Source organism: Heliangelus exortis, chromosome 1 (genome assembly GCF_036169615.1).
Source record: "Heliangelus exortis chromosome 1, bHelExo1.hap1, whole genome shotgun sequence".
In the NCBI taxonomy this organism is placed as follows: domain Eukaryota; kingdom Metazoa; phylum Chordata; class Aves; order Apodiformes; family Trochilidae; genus Heliangelus; species Heliangelus exortis.
In genome coordinates, this window is record NC_092422.1 from 61496275 (window position 1) to 61518749 (window position 22475).

A 22475-nucleotide genomic window follows, 5' to 3' on the forward strand; every position below is an offset into this window, starting at 1 on the left:
TCCTCTCCTTTGCTGGACAGTATAGCTTTGGAGAAGGTACAAAAGATTTGTCTGTATACCTTATCCCTTCACTGTATAGTAAGCCCTGGTGCCAAACACAGCAGCAAGGATGCCAGCCTTCAGGCAAGGCATTTGGAAGTTAAGCACTGAGAAAACTAACTTTTAAAACATGTAAATCCTTCACTGTGTCTAGTCATAAACCTCTCTGCCTTAACTCTTCCTAGGTGGCTATTGAACTGGAGCAAGCCTGATTTTTCATGATGACTTTGAGGCATCTGAGCCTGGCTATCAGAGGTTGTCTTTTGTTCTTACACCTGAAAATGCATTCTTATTCAGTGTGAACAGAAACTGCCCTTCCTCCCAAAGACTGAACAAGATAAGCATTCCCAGACTCAAGAATGAAAATCTGTTCCTGTCTGAGGAGATACACACTGAAATTTCTTGCCTATAAAAGCAGTTCAGTGGCAGCACTGTATTTCATTTTTGTCATGCAAAATTCAGATTTCATTTACAAGCCTTATTTTGATGCTGAAATGAATGTGTGTTATTTGTAATTATTAGTGTTCAGAAGATGCCAGAAGATTACAGGGATTATGAATCATACTTTAACCTCTGAAAAAACAAAACCCGATAAAATTTGACCAAGAAGCAGAGAATTGATCAGGAAGTCGTTACCAACACTTAATTGCCTGGTTTACGTAGTGGCCTGTGGTGTGGCACAGTCAGAAAGGATAAAGTTATGGTCACCTTGCACTTCAGATTCCTTCTGATGTGTAGGACATTTTTGCTTCATATGATAAAGCAGGAAAGAGCACCTAAATAGTCTGCTTCCAGTTCTTAGGGGACTTCAGAGATTAATTTCAAGGTATAGGTTTTTCGACATATTTAGTCCTTCTGTTCAGAAGATGTAGGCAACAGAGGTGGATGAATCTCATTTCCAAAGACCGCGGGTCCCACCAGAGCTGTTCCAGATGTTGCATGAAAATAAAAAAGGATTTAGAGCCTAAATATTGTAGTATGGGTTTTAAGACTACGGTCCACATGCAACAAAGAATTCAGACTTGTAACCTTTATTTAGGCTTCTGTCTTCTTGATGGTGTCTGGAGGAAATCAGGACCTCACACAGATTGTAGCCTAAAGTCTGGCTGGGTCTTAAATGCCCAAGTTGGGGTAAATTGCAGTCAATGGGTGTCTGTTGCACTCAGGTACCAAACCTGCAGAAACCACTTTGGCAATGTCATCTGGTCATCTAAGTCAGGTAGGATTTGCCACACACGGAAGCAATACACATGAACATTGGACAACCTGGGCTGAAAAATAAGTACAGTTTGAGCAGCTGATGGAAATACAGTTGTTGCAAACCAAAGGTGCACTACTGGTTTATGCCTTGAGGCATGGAGGGAAACCACCATTTCTGTAGTTCCTTGGGACTCCCTGCCAGCATGAATTTACAGAAGACCTAGGTAAACACAGCAAAATTGGTATGTGTATTTGGAGTCGTAGCTCACATTCCCTATCTGTAACAGCAATACAAAAGCCAAATGAAAGTAAACTTCAAACCTAAGGAAAAACCTCTATCCTGGTTCATCAGAAGTGCCTGTATTCTTCAATTCTAATTTGAGACACATAGTGGTGGCAAGATCCATAGAGAGGTAGGCACCTGTAGAAACAGGCTGTGACTTCAGGTGAGCCTCAATGTGTCCTGGAGAGTCTCTTTTTCACCCCATGGGCCTGGGATGAGCAGGCTCCTAATCTGGGAAACTCACTTGTTAACTTAAATGAACTGGGGTGACCATGTCAGCTGTGTCCCAAAATAAGTGTCACAGCCATTGATGCAGTGCCCTGGCAAGAGGGCATCCTAATTTAACCTTAATATTGAGCATACACTCAAAAGTTTTGGGATACAAAAAAACCAGGGGCCCTATTCACTTGTGAGATGCAGCATCTGGCTGGGACCCTTCCTGACCTCCCAGAAATGGGAAAAAAGTAAAATATGCTGGAAGTCCTCCCAACCACCCTCAACTCAATCTGGCTTTGCTGGGATTTGTTGATTCCTCTACCACCTCATGCTAGGGGAATCTCCTGGGTGTTAACCCCTAGGCCAGGTTACAGGACACCTTTTGGGCAAGTTTTGTGCAAATGTTCAGCACCCTTTGTCTTGCTCACAGGAACCTCCTCTCTCCAAAGAGCAATCCCCAACCCAGTCACCCTCCCTACTGCCACAGCATCCCCTGTGCCACACAGGTAGTGCCACTAAACCCAAGGAGTACCAGGGCAGCAGTCTATGACTTGCCATAAAGAAAACAGTGTGCCTGCTTTGCCTAGGGCAGAGGTACTTAAAAATCATAGAATGCCGGGTTAAAAGGGACCTCAAGAATCATCTGGGCCAACCTTTTCAGGTAGGAACATGGTTTAGATGTGATGGCCCATGCCTTGGCAAGCTCAGTCCAGTGTTGGGGAATCCCTGAGGATGTCCCACTGTTCTTATAGCAAAAAATAATGAAAAATTTCCTTCTCATGTCAAATCGGGATGAACAAAACAAACAAACAAAACCAATCAAACAAAAGTATATAAAAAAGGAGGAAATAAAAAAAGCACAAGTACATAACCCTACTCCGAGCCTAAGCGTTACCGAGGAGGAACGGGCAGTGGCGGCAGGAGTGGCGGGACCTGGCTGGGCCAGGTTCACCCCCGGGTGTTACCCCCCAACACGTCCTGCCCCCCCTCCTCGATTGCTCCCTGCCCCTCCCCCCTCGGCTTCTGGGTTGCGCCCATCCCGGCGGAGCGGCCCCCGACCCCGTTAGATGGCGCTACAGACTTTACAACCACGTGTGTGGAGGGGGAAAAGCAAGAATAGTGTTTAAAATTACCCTCTTATTGCCCGAAACGCGGAGGATCGGTCCTACAGGGTGCCGGAGCCGGGAGAGGGGGGAGAAAGGAGAAGGGGGGGAGAGGGGACGGTACCCGGTGGTGGGATGCCCTTTCCCGGTGGGGAGAACCCGGGGCCGCCCGCACTCCCGAGTCGGCGGCCGGAGGCACCCAGAGCAAGAAGTGGGGCAAGTGGGCAAGCGGGGGCCTGTCCGGAGCTCCCCGCTGGGTAAGGCGCTGCTGGAAGCTGTGGAGGAGGTGCGGGGCAGTTCCTAAGCAGAGAGCTCGGCAAAATCGGCGCATAGATTCACGTCCTTCCCCCGCATTAATTTTCCACTCAAAAAAAAAATGCTCGGGCAACAATCTGCCTGGGAGCTGCTGTCTGACGGTTGCATCGGTTTCCCCACTTCACTGCTTTTTTTTTTTTTTTTTTTTTTTTTTTTCCCTGAGTTTCACGTTTTGTCCCGGTTTCGGATCCTGCAAATTATTTTCTATGCAGCCCGCCGGTGGCTGCCTGGAGGACCTGCCGGAGCGGGACTGCCTGCTCTCGGTGCGCGGCTCTGCCCCTCACCCATCCCGGTCGAAGCAGGGGGGAGACGGGGACGATGGTGCTGGGTGAAACCGCTGGTTCCCTGCAAAATAACTCGTGAATCCGGTGACCGACTCGCCACCACTTCGCCACCCCGTCCTGACCAGAAAGGCGAGCAGGTGACCCCAGGTCCTGCTGCTGAGCGTGTAGGAGAACACTTTGGGAAGGGGTTAGGGTTATCCCGACTTAAAGCTCCTTCCCCACCCGGTGTCCCCCCACCCCGTGCCTGCCGTGGGGCAGTGAACTTTCCGGTGGGGTAAGTGCTCCTTTAAGAAAGAGAAGTGTTCCTTATGCATATTTAACGCTGTTTGTGTGCAGTGACCAGCTGACACGGGGCTGGAGGCTCACACGCGGGACCTGAATTGTAGAGGAGTAAATCATCCACACTTTAAACGCACCCTCTGCCAGGGCTCTAGTTGGGAGCCTCTTGCCATTGCTCTAAACACATGTAAGTCAGAACCAAGGGAGGGGGGCGGGGGGGGCTGGAAAGGAGAGGCTGAGTCTAGTTAAGGGGATGACTAGACTATTTTATTCATTCCTATAACCAGAAAAAGAAAAAAAAAAACACTTTAGGGTAAGAAATCTTGACTTTGGACTTTATTTTTTCTTTCTTTCTTTCTTCTCTTTTTCCTTTGACTTTCCGTCCAGCCCATGGTCTCCTGACCTCCTCAGCACTCGTGGTAGCACTAAGGTAGCCGAGCGATGGGGTGTCGGGGCTCCTTCCCTCTTTTTGCCCTCCACGAGAGCGCTTGGCTGGGTGCGCAAGTGTGGGTGTGAGGAGCGGAGAGGAGCGCTGGGAGGGTAAGTGAAACCCCTTGCTTCAGCCGAGGGGGGATGGAGAGGGAGACCTCTCTTGTCACCACGCATCACAGGACTCCGCGCCGCACTGGGGGTGGGATCCCGGGCAGTCTCTTCAATCTGCAGAGAGCGGGGGGAGCTCCCCCGGGGATGCGAGAGGCTCGGAAAAAACTCCCCATCCCGTGGCCAGGCGCCCTGCCACCCATATGCGCCGATACCTCTATATGTGCACGAAACGGCACAAGTGTATGTGAAGGTCAGACGGGCGATCTTCCACTGCAGCTCAAGTGGGAAGGAGCAGCTTTCAGTGCTGTGCTCTTAGCGGTTTCCTGCCTTTTAAAGTGAACTTGTTCGAGTGTGTTATTCAAAATGTGGTTCCGTAGCTACGCCTTCAAATTAAGTTGCTTCTCCGTCCTCCCTGGGAAAAGCAGACGTGTCCTCCATTGTATAGTATATAAAAAAAAATTAAAAAATATTAATAAAAAAAACTTACTAGGTATTTTATGATTCCATCTGGAGAAATTAAAAGCCCAGAGCAGTAATGTTTATTCTTACATAGTTTACAAAAAAAGGGGGAAATGTGTGAGACACATGTCTCCAAATATAACCAAAGTGCTTTCCCTTCTGGTTAAAAAGTTGCATGCAAATGTTTTCATTTTAACACTCCCTGCCACCTGTACTTCGTAGGGAAACTTTTCTTGGCGTTAGGGATGAACCACCAATAGTACTTATTAATGAATTAATTATTATTATGGCTGCTGAATTGACTTAAAGTGCTTTGGAGGCCAAACTAATCCATGTTAATCAGTTACAATTAATTGTGTTTCATCTGTTGTTTTAAACACAGTTTCAAAGACAGAGGCACGGAGGCTCTGTAAGGGTGAGGGGGGGTCAGGAGGGGGGGGTGCTCCGGGGTGCCCTTCCTCAGCCCCCAGTGCCCAGAGATTTTCTTTTGGGTCGCAAAAACCGCCGCAACTTTGTCCCAATGCCTTCTTCAGGGCACAAAAAGGTGCGAAGGGCAACTTGGGTGACAAACTCCCTTTTCTCCTGCCAAAAGCTGCAAAGATTAAGGGAGTCCTGATTTTAGGAGCCAAGCCCGGGAGGGAGATTTCCCTCTGGAGTTCGCATTGTGGAGAGGGCAGCCGGCGACGTCTTTGCTGTGCCGTCTTGGCTTGGCCGCTTTGGTCCGGGGCTTTTGTTCTGTTTTGTTGGCGGGGACAAGGAGGCTCCGGTGGGCAGAGAGGCTGCGGGGCCCTGAGCCCTCCCCGGGGGGCCCGGCTGCAGCCTGTGCCCAGGAGGGTTTGGGGCGAAGGGAGGGGGGTGGGGGGGGGATAGAAGAAGAAAGCCCCCCTGAGGAAAAAAGCGGCAGCTGGGCCAGGCTCTGTGTGTGTGTGTGCCGGGGAGGGCAGAAGGGCGAAGGGTAGAAAAGCCGGGGCGTGAAGGCAGGCAGCCGAGACACCGAGGGGATGGGCTCCCTTCTGTCCTGCCGCCGGCTGGACTTGGGTGCTGGGGGGCGGGAGGGCGGGCTCAGCGGGGATGCTGCTGGCGGTGGGGAGAGCAGGGAAGGGCAAGGCCTGGGAGAGGAGTTGGTCAAAGCCTGGAAAATCCCCGGGGGCGATGGAAGTGGGGGCTGCGTCGGGGTCCGCGGTTCGGCCGGTTTTTGCCCTACACGGCGGCTGCAGGAAAGACATCGCCTTCCCCAAGGTGAAATGCGAAAGCCCTGGCTCAGGTGGACCGGGCCATGGCTGGGGTCGTCCCGGTGGGGGATTGCGTATGGACTGTCCTCACCTCCAGGGAAGGAGGGCCGGCGGGGGGCTGTCTGGGTTTCCAGCTGCCCCTCTTCTCCTAAGAAAACGGGCTTTTCCCATAGACTCCCCCTCTCTCCCTGGAAGTTAGGGGAGGGAGGGAAAGCAGCGGGTTGAGCTCGGGAGAGCCGGCGTCTCCCCCCCCGGGCTGAGCGCTCCTCCCGCTCCCTGGGACAACTCCCAGGCCCCTGGACTGTGAATTTGCCCAGAAGGACACCAAATGACGGATTGCTTGTCTTCAGAGACACTTAGCAAAAGTAAAACTCGCCCCCGCTCCAGCCTTCAGTGTGACTTTTTTTTTTTTTTTTTTTTTTTTTCTTTTGTGGTAGTCCGGAGAATGGCAATTGGAAAAGTCTTTTCCCTCCCATTCTCTCTGGAACTGGGTCGCTGGGATTTTTTTTTTTTTTTTTTTTTTTTGCGGTTTGATTTTTTCCTTCCCCCACTCCAGTTCTTTCTCAAAGATTCACCCTCTTTCTCTTTTTTCTTTTCCCTCCCTCTCTTTTTTTTTTTCTTTTTCTTCATTCCATTGACTCTGCTCATCTTTCTTTTAAGACGACCAAGCAAAAAACCAAACAACCCTGCCCCATACGTACAAGTAGACCTTTATTGAAGACCAGTAGAACAAACAAAAAAACTTTTACCTGCAAGAGAAGATAGTGTACAAAATTACCCCCCACACACACCAGTCCCGTACCGAATACAGCTGTAATACAGTAAAAAAATGAGAGAAGAGGTGCATTTTTCACATGTGAATAGAACAAATAAGGTGGCAGCGGGGAGGTGGGTAGATAGGACACCTCTTTCCTGCTCATGACGTGTGGAATCGTTTTGTCCACCTGAGGCCGATGGAGGCGTTCTCATAGAGGTGCAGGAAACAAATCCCCGACTCTCCTCTATCACAAAAGCAGCCTGCGTTTGGCGAAACGTGCTTGTCAACAAACTTTCTCGCCCTCCCCCTTTATTTTTGTTTGTTTCCCTTGGTTGCCTGACCTGGGTGGTTAAAAAAAAAAAGAAAAATTAAAAAAAAAATTAAAAAAGCGTTTGTGACAGGACTTTGTCGTCAGGGCAGCACACCCGCATTAGATGATTATTGCCGGGGATTTATTTGCATGCAGCTGCAAAGCCACAACCCGGCTGCTGACCGCTGCGCATAAAGGGCTGCTGGGCTGGCCCCTGCGCGGCCGCCTCGGCTCCCAGCAGGAGCACGGCCCGGGAGCTCAGCAGGGCCTGGGGCAGGGGATGTGGAGCATGGGTTTGCTCCCGAAACAACCCGAGGAGGGGGTGTCACGGAGTCGGCAACGTCAAGGTCCTGAGCTCAAGCCAGAGCCTGCAGGTGCAGGGGGTGGGGGCACAGGGCAGCTCCACAGCTCTCCCTCCCCGCTGCCCGTCTGGCCCCCAAAAGCAGCCACAGCTCCCGCTGGCCTTGCACACAAGCACCTTCCAGAAAATCTTCCTAATGCGGATGTCCCGGGAAAAAAAGAACTGATGGCTGATCCTTGGGATTTCGTAGCGCTATTTCCAGTGCTTTGCAATTTGCAGTAACGTTGATGCTCTATTTTTGCTCCTTTTCCCCCTCTTTTCAGCCCAGTAGCGTCTAAGAACGTTTGATGGAGGATCCCGTAACCTTTGAAGCAAGGCTTTAGGTTCACACCGCCTCCTTCGCTACCCCTAATATCCCCACGCACGAACCCCCACGTTGCGTGAATGGATTTGGCGGCATTTGGGCTGGATGCATCTGTCTCCCAAGGCCTCCGTCCACTTCGGGCTGTTCCACTAGGGCTCCTTCATCTTCCCGCGGAGAGCCAGGACAAAGTGTAGGGTTCCAGAGCTTGAACTTGCTCTCCTCCGAGCGCAACGAGAAAAAAATGCTGCCCCGAAGCGGGGTTGGGGATGAGCCCCAGGGCAGCTCTTCCCTGGCCTGTCCCGGCTTCGCCTCCGTGCAGGGAAGGATGGGGTCAAACCACACCCCCCCCCCTCCCCATAAACTCAGGGGGGGCTCCTATCCGCCCCTCTGCCCCGACGGCCAGCACGGAGAAGGGAAAAACAAAACTGGATGCGGGGACCTTAATTTTTAGGGGTTTTTGTTTGTTGGTTCGGGTTTTTTAGCAGAGAAAAGAAACATTCACACTCCACGTAGGGTTCCTTCAGCCGGGCATGAGCAGGGACGCTTCCTCGGGCGTTTTTGCCAGATACAGGGGGTTAGGGAGTTGACTTTGCCAGGAAGTGAGCAGGCAGGGAGGGCAGCACCTCCTGGACATCTCCACGAGAAAAACCTCCCCGAAAGGGCAAAGCTGGAAGGACAATAGAACCTACACACACACACCAAAGCACGCTCACCCCCCACCCCCGCCTCCTTCGCATCCCCGCAGCGGTGCGTGGGGATATCGCGCTGCTCCTGGACCAGGCCACGTGGCGGGGAAGGGGTGAATCCCTTCTGCCTGCTGACGAGAGAAGGGAAGTGGGGAGAAAGGTTTGTGATCCCCGGGCCATCCCAACTAACGCGGAGCCCCCCAAGCAGTGTCCCGCTGGGCTGCAGAGGCACAGGAGCGCACAGCCCCTTCACCATCCCCAGAGCAAGGGAGAGAGGGCTAGGGGGTGGGTGGGGGGGTTCTCCAACCCCCTTTCCTGTGGAAACTGAGGAACGGAGGGCCGGGGGTGCCTGTGCAAGCTGGGAAGCTCCCGCGGGGTGCAGCGGGCAGGGTTTGCAGGGAAGCGGGTCCATGGTAAGAGTGGCCAGGAGAAGCGCAGGGAGAGGCAGGAGGGGATGAAACCATTCGCATGCTTCGTGCGGAGCCGGGGGTGTGTTGTCATCTTTGTTTTGGTTGTGTTGTTTTGTTTTCCAGGGGATTTTGGACAATAGCTGGGGTGGATTATTCATTCCCGTAGGCAATACTTCGCTGTATGGGCTTCAGGATGCAGTTGGAAGCTCGGGAACAAAGCGGGCATCTAATGTCAAGGTAACTGGTCCCCTTCCTTTGTTTATGCTATTGTTAATGACGGGGCTCACTCAGCCCTGGCCTCAGCCGTGCTGTATAGCATTAATACTGACTTGAGAGAATAGGCAGTACAATTAAAAACCAAAACCAAATCCCAGAACAACAGCAGCATCCAGCCCAAGCCCAGTTCTTCAGGTAAAACGTGCCTCTTCTGGGCTACTGAGAATGATATTGTCATCTTGCCTGGTATTCACAGAAATGCACGTACCGTTCATAAGATTAAACACGTCTGTATCCATCATTAACACCTAGAGGAGACACTGTAACCCTGTCCTTCAGTCCAAAATCAAAAGAGAAAGAGCATTATTTTCAAATACCCTCTATTAAAGCATGAGGGAACTCTCACCACACTTAAAAAAAAAAATTCTAACAAAATAATTCTTTTAATTATGATAATCTAAAAGTAGCAGAAACCTGGGCATTTATTGACTCATTTTCTTCTTCTCAGGGTAGTGGATGGTATTTAAAGTTCAACATTTCACACAGCTCCTTGTTTAGTTTAATTTCCTCGACAATCAAGGCAATTTCAGCAAACCAAGTTAAGAATTTTGGTACACATTTGAGTATGGATCTGCATAAAACAGAGAAAGTGGCAGAAGTGGGGAGAGGGTATTTTATTGTTTTAGGAAGAGATGGGAGCATATGTTTACATGTGTATGGGGATGTGTGTGAGAGAGAGAAATAAATGGAGAGCTTTGCACCTTTCATTTGGTCTGTGGCTTTAGTGTGGACCCTGGCACAAATATCTATTAACTTTCTCTGAGAAATGTCCTACGTGGGTGAATGGGCCACTGTTCTGAATGAGAGATCTTGCAGATGAAAAAAATGTATGTTACTCCATCACAATTCTTCATCAACTCATTCCCTCTCACCTCCTCCCACCCCCCTTTAGAAAGATTAGTTTAATCTCTACTGTCCTGGGCCCATTTTCTGTCAGGAAAGGGACATAATAATGATCAATGCCCAGCACTTCTCATTTCTTTTTTCACTTGGTAAATATTCACAATGTCTCAGACTTGGAGGGAGGTGGAGACATGAGCCCAAACTCAGCTTCAGAGGGTGGCCTTATCCTGTGGATCTCACCAGCACTCACACAAAGGGAGAAAAAAATCTGAACAACCAAATCAACGCACTCAGAGGACTGCTAGCCCACACCTCCCTTGTGGCATATGTTCGATCTTTTTTTTTTTTTTTTAGATGCCTGCTTGGTGAAGTTATCTACATACATTGGGCTACCTGGGCTTATGTGACCAGCCCAGGATGCAAGTTGGTATTCCAGTTGGAAATGGAGCCTGGAGCTGTTGAGCAAACAGTTCCCGCTTGACTGTAGCAAAGACTGAATGCTGTATAGTCAGCTCTATGGAGAACTGGCAGGGAAGTCACACCAAGCATTTCCAAAACTAATAACAAAAAGGTTACTATATATAAAGCGTTTATACAGCCCACACTGCCTCAAGTTGTTTAAATTTTGGTTTGATGCACATAAATATAGCAGCCATGTGGTTCCCCATTAGCCAGTCCCTGCTTTTTAAAATCAATTCATTTCAATTTGAAAGGATGGCCCCTAACGAAAGACAGTCAACAATCCTTTGGCTTTCTCCACTCAATGTGGACCTCAGGAAGAAATAGCATCTGTCTTTGTCATTTCACACACATATCTCAGTGTCTTGACATTGTGCGTAAGAGTGGGCCTGCTACCAGTGAGGGTAGCAGTACCCAGACGGGCTCCTCTTTCTAATCCATTTTCCCCTTCTTGTCTTAGGCTCCTTCTGAAGAAGAAATAACTCTGCTGGGACTGTATGTCTGGACTTTGGAGGGCACAGTGCAATGGCTTGATCTGAAAGCACCATCCTTGGGGGTAGAAGCTCTCCTCTGTATCATATGCCTCGCAAGAAAGGCAGAGAGGGGACACTTGGAATGAGCAGGCATCTGGCACCAAGGAGCAGCAACCTACTTCATGCTACTGAGGAGGAAAGTTTGTTCTCAAACCAAACACTTTTTGGTGCCAAGTACTGATACTGACTCAGTCGAACCATCCCAGGCCTAAAATAAAGATCTCTGTTTGGGCACACCAGTGAGCTCATCCTGCTAAACCTTGCCTGTCTGCATTGAAGGTATAGAGCTGATTTAATCCTGCCTTTTCACCCCACTACTGTGTGCAATAGGAACAATCCAGAAAAGTTCTGTTTAGCTTTTTTCTCCTTATAGTTGATGAAATGAAAGCTATCAGAAACAAGCCTATGTTTGAAGGTACAGTTTTCAACATGTGAGTAGGAAACATATGTACTGGCACAAGTCAACTGTTCTGTAAGGGCTGTGCTTGGATTTTGGCTTTTAATCTTAACTCTGCTAGAGACAGAGAGATGCAAAATGGAAGGGAATGTGATTATTTATCTGTAGCCTTGTGATACTCATACTATAACCACTGAGGAGAGAAGCAAAACACTTTGCTAAAGCTTTGGGTGAGCCTGAGTTTCAGGAGAACTTCACAGATTGTCATTTCCCGGCCTTTCTTCCCTTGCTATCTGTTACATGGGAATTTTTTTTGTTTGTTTGTTTCCTGTTCTATGTTTTAAAGTAAGTAGAGACTGAATTCTGCTAAGAGAGAGAGCTCCCTCCATCACAAACTCATGTTTGAAAAATGCCAACTCCTTTTCACACACCACACTCCCCCCCTTCAAACTATCCTGCCCGTTCAGGGGAGAAAAGAAAACCTTAAAAGATAAAGAGAGAAGGGGGTGGAGGGGAATCCCAGATTTCTCCACATTGTGCAGAGCTTGGACAGCTCTCAAAGTTCCTCTTTCCCTCCTGTAGACAAATACAGTCGGGGGAACAACAACAACAAAAAAAAGGGTATATGCCTTGAACTTTGAATGTGGCTTGGGATTTTTATAAGTCTAGCTCAATTTTAGCACTTTCAAGGGGTCAAAAAGAAGATAAATTAAAAAGAAGATAGATAAAATAAAAATAAATAAATAAATAAATAAATAAGGAGGATGAAGAAAGGAAGTTTGTTAACTCTGTTGCTAAACAATCTCCCCAAACTACTCCCCAGCCGTCAGTAACAGCAAGCAGCAGACCCCACAACCAGTGCCCCATCCTAAACGCAGCCCTTTCCCGAACATCGAGGCCGCTCCGGCCCTGGCTGCCAGCCCCCCGCTGCCCCCTGCCCCAGGGCTCCCTCCTGCTGCCCCCAGAGAGAGGGGACGTCTCCCCAACCCCCCCACCAAACGCTGCGGGGGAAGTCAGCCCTGCCTACAGGCTCCGGGGCTGGCAGGACAGGGGTTTGGTACTGCTGAAGGCATAGATAAAAACACACACACACACACACACACACACACATATATATATATCATACACACACATCTTTATATATAGTTTTATATGTAGGTGTCTAGTCTATGTTTAAATAATTCTATCTATACACACAGTCCTCCTCTGATGAGGTCATTCTCCCATATATATGAGATTGGGTGCACGGTGCCAGATTCTAACGCAAGATCCTATCTCCAACGATCTAACAGCAATATAAAGTAAATGTTAGCAGAAGGGGAAATAAATTTTGGAGAGAAACTTTCAACAAGGTGTCCCTGAAGTCTTCGGTTTCTCCCCAGCCGAAGCACCACGCACTTGATGCCAAAGAGAGCCATTTCGGAACAAGAGCCTCCTGCTTCAGAGCAAGGGACAGGCTGCACCCCGGATCATGGGGCTGAGCCCAGGCTGGGGTTGCACCTTGACATTTCTAATTCCCCCTTCCCTTTCCTGAGCGATGCTCTCGTCTCTAAGGCGCTGGTTAGCTGCAACTTTTCATTTTTATTTTATATTTTTTTCCCCCTGTGGCTCCAAATGTCTTAATGTTTTTATGATTTCAGGAAACTCAGAAGGGAAGGGGGGATGCTGCTTGAAAGTGTGACTCAAAAAAAAAAGGTTTCGCTTTGCAGCCATCAGTAGCACCAGGAGACAGCTCCATTAAAAAAAAAGTAGCTTTCCACTGCTCTTGAAAAGCCGTTATTTTTTACATCGCTTTTAGGAAGATAGATTAACAAAACATCACATTTCAAGCCACTCTGATCTGTAATTAAATGGAGGAGCCGGTTTGTATTCTCCTATGGCTTTTACAGAAGTTGCAGTGATCCAAAGTCAGGTTGCTGTGTCAGAGTGGCATTTTTATTAATGAGAATACAAAAAGCTTGCATATTCTTAGCCCGGCTTGAATTTAGTTGCTAAGCAACCGCTGTATGGTAATTCATCCGCGAAATTTAAATCTTGGAGAAAGGATCCTGCGTTTTGCTGAATGGTCGCCACGAGGAAAACAACTTGTGGGACTCGCAGCAGCTGCCGCCGCCGCACCGCGCCTCCCGCCCGCCGGCTCCCCCGGGCCGCTCGCCGCCCCGGGATGGCCCGCCGCCCGCCGGGAGCACCGGTCCGGCCGCCCCTCCTGAACCGCTCCTCCTCCCGGGCCGCCACACCCGGATAGGAGCGCGGCAGGACACCGGCGGACGCCCCGTCGGCGCTGCCCGGGACCGGCCTTCCACACGTGGGGAAACGCGGCCGCCCCACTTTCCCCACGCAAGGAGCAGCTCGGGCCCCGACGCGGCTCCCCCCGCCCCGGGGAGGGAAGCAAGCGAAGGAAGGAGGGGGGACCGGGCCTCGTTGCGACCCCGACGGCGCGACCCCATGGGCACTCTCGAGGTCCCGGCTGCTCCTTTGGCGTCGGGGAGGACGGGACCGGAGGTGAGGCTTTCCCCGCTCGGCCTTCACCCCTCATCTTTGTGTCTCGCCGAAACCTCTCAGCCAAAAAAGCTCCCCACTGAGGGGTCATTGATACCGCGGGGCCGCTCGCCGCCTTCCCCTCTCCTCGCCCCGCCGCCTCTTGAAGCCCGCGCCCGCTCCATTATGCCAAGCTGCAACTGAGAACACCGACGGGGAAACCACCTCCCCTGCAGCTCCTCCGCTCGCTCCATCCATCCTGCTCTCCACAGGCGACCAAGCTCGTCGCCATCCCTGGTCTTAGCAAAATCCGTCCCTCTCCTAAAGTCCTTGCTCCACGCCTGCCTGCGAGGCCGGGACTTGTTGCATCCCTTATAGAGTTTGATTAATTACCCTGGAACTTAGGCAAACTAAAGTACATGTGGCCAAGTAGCTCAAGCCTACAGTTCTGGTCCTGCAGTCTGCCAGTTATAGGGGTAATCTTTACACGCTCGTGCAAATCGGTACTAGTATCTCTGCACCTCAAAAAGGTGTCCCTGCATAAACATATATAAAAGTATTGCTTTTGCTGTCGCTTGAAGACGTTGATCATTTATTACAAAAATAAACGAATAAATACAACAATATATTGTTGCTTTCAACAGGATAAATATTTTACAAATATATAATTAAAAAAACAAATTTAATTGTTAAAATTATTTAAAATATTACACTTATTGATAAAATTATCAATAGTATATACTGCATTTCATTTTAGAACCAATTATTCTCTAAAAGTTCAATTTAAAACCATTCATACAAAACAAGTTATGAGCATTGTAATGTGCAAACACGAGTCACTACATTAAAGCATAAGGATTCTGTAGAGATCCGATAGGAACCTCTGCGGTTTTTAAAAACAAGGTAGAGCTCTTTGCTAATGCGGATCAACAGCAGTGAGGTGACTATTTAAAATACACCTGAAGATGATTTGTTGTGTACAGACTTAACGGAGGAAGGATAGGATGGGAGTGAGAAGGATGAGGTGTAGTAGAGGACCGCAGGATATGAAAATGAAAACTATAAATAATCAGATCTCTGGATTACCCAGACTGATCAAACACAAGTTTGTAAAACATTTGGCTTTCCTTTAGGCAGGGAAAAAAAAAAAAAAAAAAAGGGAAAAAAAAAAAAAAAAAGGAGAAAAAAAAAACAAAACAAAAAATGAGTGAGGAAAATGATGCCGACTCAGTTACCAAGCATAGACCACTGATATTATAAATGAATACAATTACTAAATTCATTAAGAGATCTGGCGATATATAACAATATTTTCATTATTTACACGTGTAACAATATAACCCTTAGCGCAAACCCTCTCAGTTATTATCTACCTCTTGTTATCTCATAGACTCACAACCCTGAAATTCCTAAATACATTCAAAGGATTCAGTTTCTCTGAAGGGAAAGGGGGGGGGGGGGGGGGGAGGGAGCGGAGAGAGGGGAAGGGGGGGGGGGAGCGCCCATGGCCTCACTTTTTGTGCATAACAAGTCCAGGGAAAGGGCACATTTTGCCAATCTCTCCAAGCAAACGTTACTCCTCCCGCCTAAACCCCAGCTTGTCTCCGGCAGCAGCCCCGCAAAGGTTGCCTTTTCATGGAAACCAGTGTGAAGCCTAACGCTAGCTCTTTGTCGCCATCCAAATCCAGTAACCGAAGACCACTTCGAAATTCAAATAGACCTTCTCCCTGCCTAATAAACCGCTCCCCTTCATGCGTGATAACCAAGCTCCCACCTCGCCTGTGGCTGCTCCCCTGCCCCCGCAGCGGAGCCCGGCGCTGCCAGCCCGCCCGCAGCCCCCTGAGTCCGGTCTTGCCATCCCGAGCTGCGAAATTAGCCAAGAGCTGTTGCTAAAACGAACAAAAGAAAGAGCGTCCTTTACCCTTTGGGGTTTTCTTTCCCTTTGTTGCTTTTTTTTTTTTTTTTTCTTTTTTTCTTCCCCCCCCCCCCCCCCTCTCCCCCGAAAACACCCCCCTTTCCCTCCTTTCCTCCGTGTCAGCAGGGCCTTTCGGATTTCACAAATCAAACCGACGGTCATATTTACTACGAGCTGGTGTTAAAATAATGCATCTCCCGACGCACGACTCTCAGGTTGGCTTTGATTTATGGACTGACACAAGGCCTATCTGAAAAGAAGAAATGTTTGTTGTTCCTACAGCAGTTTTCTGGGGGGTTAACCCCTGCCTCAATAGCACGTAGTGAAGCAAGGCAAGGGGGGGGGAGGATCGCCGAGGGGGGGGGAGGGAGAGGAAGGTAAGGAAGGAGCCATGGACGAGATGGATCATAAAAGAAAACCTTATTCTCCGGTAGACTGTCAGTGGGGGCAGATGGAGGCGTTAGATGCAGCTCTCTAGTTCCCACAACCTCCCCTCTTCAAAATGAAGAGAGTTGAAACGGTCATTCACTTGTCCCTACACTGCAATAAATTATAGGGGATAAATATGACAGGCTAGCTAGTGCATCTGCTGGCATCCCCAGCGCTACCAACACACGCGTGTATTTGCAAAGGAGGTATGGCAGGGCTACGGCAGAGTGGAGGAGAAAACTAGACTACACCATTTCACACGCCACAGAAAAACCCTAAAACAACAACAACAACAACAACAGCAACAACAGCAACAACCGAAATGGTGAACTAGGCGGACCGCACGCAGGATGCTGAAAGTATTATTCTATATATCCTCTTTTTTGAGAGAAAAAAAAAAAAAAGTACCTTATGTTTAAGTTATAAAGATAAATTAAATACAATTATTTATACAGACATAAAAATGCGTCAAAATAAATTATAGCTTAGGGCCACTTTCCCCCCCCGCCGGCACCCCCCACCCCCTCCTGGCCCCCCCTATCCTTGCCCCGCTCCCCCGAAGCCTCGGCCTGAAAAGAGAGAAAACAAGAGTGAACTTTCGGAGCCATCCCTGCTTCCCAGCACCGGCCGTGCACCAGCAGCGGGTATGCTCGGGCAGCGCCAGCACCGAGCGGCAAGCCTGAATCCAACCTATACAGCCCTGCATGGGAGGAGAGGGCCCTCGGTGATCTCTAATCTCGCCTCCCTTCCCCCGTGCCACAGGGTCCCTGAGATGAGGGAAGAGGCCCCGGGTACCGGCTGGCGGGGGGGGGCGGGACGGGCACCGGGCGAGCCCGGAGCCGGGCAGCCAGAGGCAGGGATGGAGGGGAGGGGAGGTGGGAGCACTGCTGGGCAACACGGCGGGCGTGCAGACAGCAGGTCCGACCCCTTGGTTTTTCTCTCCCTTCAGCATTTGCAGTATTTCCCTTCAAAGAACTTTACTTTTTTTTTTTACTTCTTTTTTTTTTTTTTTTTTTTCCTCGACACAGTGTTTATGCATCAGACACAGACTATTTCATTCTAACAAATTTATTTTCTCAATCAGCTCTTACGGAATCACTACTCAAATTAAATTACAATCAAATTATCACATCAAAAGATACCCTTATTACCTAACAACTGTCCATATTTTCATTTCATTTTGATTTGTGCTCGTCTGAAAAAAACACGTAATACAAGATCTGGGGAAAAAATAAATTACCGTTTTGCAGCAGTTCATAGGTATTCTGAATAAAATATTAAAAGAAGTCATTTAATGAAAATATAAAGCAAATTTTTTTTAGATCAACAACGGATCTAACAATTCTATATTGCCGTCTTTTTGAAAAGTCTGTTTATTAAAACCTACCAAAAACACTGCTTGGAAATGGCAGTATTATATAATCACATCCACAGCACCCATTCAATCAAAGTTGGCAACGGATTTAGGAGAGGAGAAGTTCAGATAAGTGCAGCTGCAGATGCTCAGTCCTTCTAAATCCCTTTATCTGAATCAGTCCAGAAATAAAAAATAAAAATATTAATAAAAAAAATATTAGCAGTGGATTTTTTTTTTTTATGACTCTTCCATGATGATTGGCAGCCATCAGGAGCAGGACTTTTGACAGCCCTAAATTATTTCCCTTTCTCTCACTGGTTCCCTTAATTCATGCAAAGTCCTTCTACAGAGCTCGAACTTTAGGGACCAACAACCTCTCCTTCTCCCACACTCCCACCCCCACCCCCACCCTGGCATCTGTCCCTCCCCCCTTTCTCCTCAGGGTCAGTTTTTCGGCGTGCGGGCATTTATTTCCATATTTTTGTTCTATAGCTATACCTATATATATAGATAAATATATATATATGTATTTGCTTCCCTATGCAGTCTGCTTGTTTTTAGTGCTGTGTGCATATTTTTTTTTCTTCCTGGAAAAGTGGCCCCTTTAATTTTGCAGAATATATAGCTATATAGATATATATGTTTTCAGAGTGGATGTCTGCCTTGCACCAAAATTCTACCGTTTGGCCAAGAAAAACAGGGTGCTGGAATGCAGCAGGCACCCTCTGATTAACCAGATTATTTTGCTTCTGCTTCCCTTTTTTGGATTGCTCCCATTCAAAAGAAAAGAAGGAAGAAAAAAAAAAGCAGTACAGGAAAAAAAAAAAAAAAAAAGAAAAAAAAAAAGGAAAAAAAATGAGGGAGAGAGAAAGGAGGAAAAAAAAGTTTCTGTGATTCATAGAAGAGAGCCCTTTTGGGGATAGGGAGGAGAGCGTGGGGAGGGGGGGAGGAGGGGAGAGTAGAGGTGCAGACATCAGTGCTGTTCCTTACTGCAAGAAGGGGCTAATTTGGAAAGTGGAAATAAAAATAATAATAATAATAATTAAAAAAAAAAAAACAACAAAACGCCCGAGCCCACCCGCCCAAGCCCTCTCCCCACAACCAACCCCCCGGCACATCTGCAGTTTTGGTGCATTACGCATCTCCACCCCGTTTTCCCAACACGGTCTGAACGCTCTCACTCGGATCGACCTTCTCCACCGCTCCCTATTCGGTATCGATCTTATATATATATAGATGCACGCGTATATCCATATATATATAAACACAAGCAGTCTGAACGAGCCTGGATCGCGTGTGTGTCTGTCCGTCTGTCTGTGTGTGTGCGTGCGTGTGTGTGAGCGTGTCTGTGTCAGCGTGCGGGTGTGCGCAGCTGTGCCGGTGCCGGTGGCGGTGCCGGTACCGGCGGCGGTGCCCGGCCCGGCCCGGCCCGCGCTGCCCCGCTCCCCGCGGCCCGCCCGCGGTGCCCCTCACTGCACGCTGGTCTGCAGTCCGTGGTGAGGGGGCGGCGTGTCGGAGTTGACGGTGCCGACCTGGGAGTAGACATCGTCGGGGGTCTGCTGCTGGATCCCCGGGGGGGTCATCCGTTTCTCTTTCTGCCTCCGATTGCAAAACCAAACCCTGACCACCTCCTTCTCCAGCTGCAGGCTGTCCGCTAGGTTCGTAATCTCCTGGGCGGAGGGCTTGGGGCATTTCAGAAAGTGGCTCTCCAAGGCCCCCTTGACACTCACCTCGATGGAGGTCCGCTTCTTCCTCTTCCTGCCCTGGGCGGCGATCTTGTCGATGCTGGTGGGGCTGCCCGTGGAGGAGTCGGCTTCCTCCAGCCACTTGTTCAACAAAGGCTTCAGCTTGCACATGTTCTTGAAGCTGAGCTGCAGGGCCTCGAAGCGGCAGATGGTGGTCTGCGAGAAGACGTTGCCGTAGAGGGTGCCCAGCGCCAGCCCCACGTCGGCCTGGGTGAAGCCCAGCTTAATCCGCCGCTGTTTGAACTGCTTGGCGAACTGCTCCAGGTCGTCGGAGGTCGGCGTGTCCTCGTCCGAGTGCGGGTCGTGGCTGTTGACGCCGCCGTGGTGCGGCGGGTGGTGCCCAGGGTGCTGGTGGTGGTGGTGATGGTGGTGCCCGGGGTGCTCGCCCAGCTCCGGCGTCTCGCCGCGCACCAGCCCGGGGTGCACCAGGCTCTGCCCGCCGGGGGGGGGGCTCAGCATGCCGTTCACCGTGAAACCCCCGGGCTGCGAGTAGAGGAGCGACTGCTGCTGCTGCTGCCCGCCGGCCATGGAGGGCAGGTGGGCGGCCGCCGCCGCCCCCCAGGCCGCCGGGTGCCCCTGGTGCGGGGGGCCCAGGTGGGGCGGCCGGTGGTGCAGCGCCGCGCCCGAGTGCAGGTCTTCTCGCCCGCCGCTGCCCTTGACGTCGGGCGGCGGCGGCGGCTGCTGGGGGCTGCCCGTCATGCCCACGGGGCTGCCGGACCAGGGCGAGCCCGCTTCGGCGGCGGCTGCGGCGGCGGCGGCGGCGGCGGCGGCGGCGTGGGGCAGGGCTGTCACCCACTGGTGGGCATGGCTCAGCATATGGCCGCCGTTGCTGGCGGCCATGGCGCCCGGCATGAAGTCGCTCTGGACCATCTTGGCCGCCGGGTCGCCGCGGTAGCCGCCCGCCACCGAGGTGACTGCCACGCTGCCCGGCTGCATGCCGCCGCCGCCGCCGCCGCCGCCGCCGCCCGAGTCGGCGTGGACGATGGAGCCGGCAGCCAGGATGCCGTTGCCGGGGAGGTAGGGGTTAGAGGTGGCCGCGGCCATCCCGCGCCCGCCGCCCGCCGCTCGCCCCCGCCGCGCCGCCGCCGCGCCGCCGCCGGCTGCCGGGCGCCCGCCGAGAGCGCCCTTGCCCGGCGCTGCCGGGGCCGCCGCCCGCGCCGCCGCCGCCGCCGCCGCCTTCCCAGCCTCGCCGGGGCGCCGGGGCGCGGGGTTCACCTGCTAGCGCTCCGCTGCGCGCTCTCCTCCGCCCGTCCGCCGGCCGTCCTGCCTCTGCTCCGCGGCGCGCCCGGTGCGGTCGCCGGTTCTCGGTTCGCCTCTCTGATTTTTAGCTCTTTGCGGTTTTTTTCCTTTTTTTCTGTTTTCTTTCCTTTTTTTTTTTTTCCCCAAAAAACCCCAGGAGAAATATTTAGCTGTACATGTGTTTTTCCTCCGCCGCCTTCTTGCCCGAGTTTGCTGCTCACAGGGAGGAAACCAAACAAAGGCTAAAAAGCGAAAAAGAGGGGGGGGGGATATCAAAAAGCCCCCGTGCCTTCTCCCCTCCGCTCCCCTAGGAGTACATCTCCACCTCTCAGCCTTCCCCACTCAGAGTGAAACTTTTCCTTTTCTTCTTCCTTTAAGGCTTTGTGTGTGGGTATATTTTCCTTTTTCTGTCTGTCTCTCTCTGTCTTTCTCCTCGGCTCCTCGATCTCCTTTTGCTCTTTTATTTGCAAGTTTTGTTGGTGTCCTAAGAAAACTTCCTGTGATGATGATGGTGGTGATGGTGGTGATGATGCATTTCTCAAAGTTGTGCTGCTGCTGGAGCACTTTGTCCCCTTTGAAACAAGAGTCCTGTCGGAGCCTTCTTGCTAGAGTCACGCTCTGGGTAAGACATTTTTTCTACCTTTCCTTTAGGCGGTTGAAAAAAAAAAAAAAAAAGTAAAAAAATAAAATTAAAAAGTTGAAATTTCTTGTTACCTCGCGAATTGTTTCTCTCCCTCTCCCGCTCGCTCGCTCTCTCGCTTGGTTTGTTGTTTGCTTTTTTTTTTTTTTTCTTTCCTTTTTTTTTTTTTTTTTTTTTTTTTTTCCTGGTGTTTGTTTTGCTTTTTATTTTAATTCCAGCAGTTGGTCGAGGGAGGAGGCGGAGGAGGAGCGCCTTGGTGGAGAGGTGTGTGTATGTGTGTGTGCATATATGGTATCCTTTATACACTAACTCCAGCGGGGAAGTTGGCTGCCGGGCTGGCAGCGCGCACTGGCGGTGCCGGAGTCCCGCCGCTCGCCTCTCCCCGCCTCCCTCTCCCGGGCCGTGCCCGAACCCTCCCTCCCTCCCCTCCTTCCCTCCTCCCCTCCTTCCTTCCCTCCCTCCCTCCCTCCCTCCTTCCCTCCCGCCGCCGCCGCCGCCGCCACCACCCGGCCCCGCCGCGAGGAAGACGGCCGCCGCCGCCGCCCCCGCTGATTGGCTGCCGGCCCCGTGACGGACAGCCCGCCGCCGGCCGCGCGGCCCCCTTCCGGCCGTTCCGATTGGCTGCTTTTTAATTTAGGCAAAGTGGCGTCGGAGCTGGAAATCGCGCCCCCCCCCCCCCCTCCCGCCCTCCCTCCTCCCTCACATCCCCGGCCCCCCCCCCTTCCTCCCTCCCTCCTTTCCCTTCACCCCCTCACCCCCTTTCCCTTCGCCCTTCCCACCACCCCTCCTTCTTCTCCCTCCCTCTATCCCTCCCTGTCCTCCTCCCTCCGCCTCTTAACTCTTCCTGCCCGACAGCCACACGCACCTCGGAGCTCTCCCGACGCCGCTTGGGCACGGGACTTGGGGGGGGGAAGGCAGTAATAATTAATAATAATAACAACAACAATAATAATTAACAACAATAACGACGCGGGGAGAGGGACGGCGTAGATGCCACCCGCCGTCCACATGCATTCCCCCCCCCCCACCCAGGAGCTACCGGCAGCGGCACCCAGAACTGAGCCTCCCCCTCCCCCTCAGCCTCCCGCCGCTCTTCCCCGGAGGTGCCCGCCCCTCCTCTCTTTGTCCGCCCCCGCACCCCAGGGTGCGCCCATCGCCCCCCCCTTCTTACCCCTCCCCGCCCCCCCGAGCCCCCGCCTGCGGCCGTCACGCCGGGAGGCCGGCCCAGCAGCCCCGGAGAAGGGCCGCCCCGTCGGCGGGGGAGGTGGCATGGGGAGCCGGCGGCCGGGCTTGTCCTGCGAGCTGCGGTCTCTCGTGGAGAGCCGGCCCCGCGGCATGAAACGCTGTATTATTTCTCGTCCAGCGGAAAGAGTTAAGGGGGGC

General features: G+C 51.2%; 1 protein-coding gene and 1 long non-coding RNA gene across 5 annotated transcripts; one reads left to right on the plus strand and one right to left on the minus strand.

Annotated features, from left to right (window-relative positions):
• The first annotated feature begins 2982 nt into the window (after window positions 1–2982).
• On the plus strand, window positions 2983–10873 carry LOC139796585 (uncharacterized). Of its 2 annotated transcripts, XR_011726064.1 has the most exons (6): window positions 2983–3587; window positions 3777–3906; window positions 4107–4259; window positions 8905–9018; window positions 10255–10471; window positions 10820–10873. It is a non-coding gene; the product is annotated as an uncharacterized lncRNA (long non-coding RNA). The 2 variants fall into 2 exon arrangements; XR_011726063.1 differs by having other exon boundaries at window positions 2984–3587; window positions 10255–10867.
• Window positions 10874–17163: 6290 nt separating this feature from the next.
• POU3F3 (POU class 3 homeobox 3) lies at window positions 17164–21489 on the minus strand. 3 transcript variants are annotated; one of them, XM_071744863.1, is made up of 2 exons: window positions 19199–21489; window positions 17164–17637 (listed from the first exon to the last, which is right to left on the minus strand). In XM_071744863.1, the coding sequence occupies exons 1-2, from the start codon at window positions 20255–20257 to the stop codon at window positions 17575–17577; spliced, it is 1122 nt and encodes a 373-aa protein (XP_071600964.1). In that variant the 5' UTR covers window positions 20258–21489; the 3' UTR covers window positions 17164–17574. The 3 variants fall into 3 exon arrangements, with proteins under 3 accessions (XP_071600964.1, XP_071600958.1, XP_071600947.1); XM_071744857.1 differs by having other exon boundaries at window positions 17164–19063; XM_071744846.1 differs by having other exon boundaries at window positions 17164–21489.
• Window positions 21490–22475: the final 986 nt, after the last annotated feature.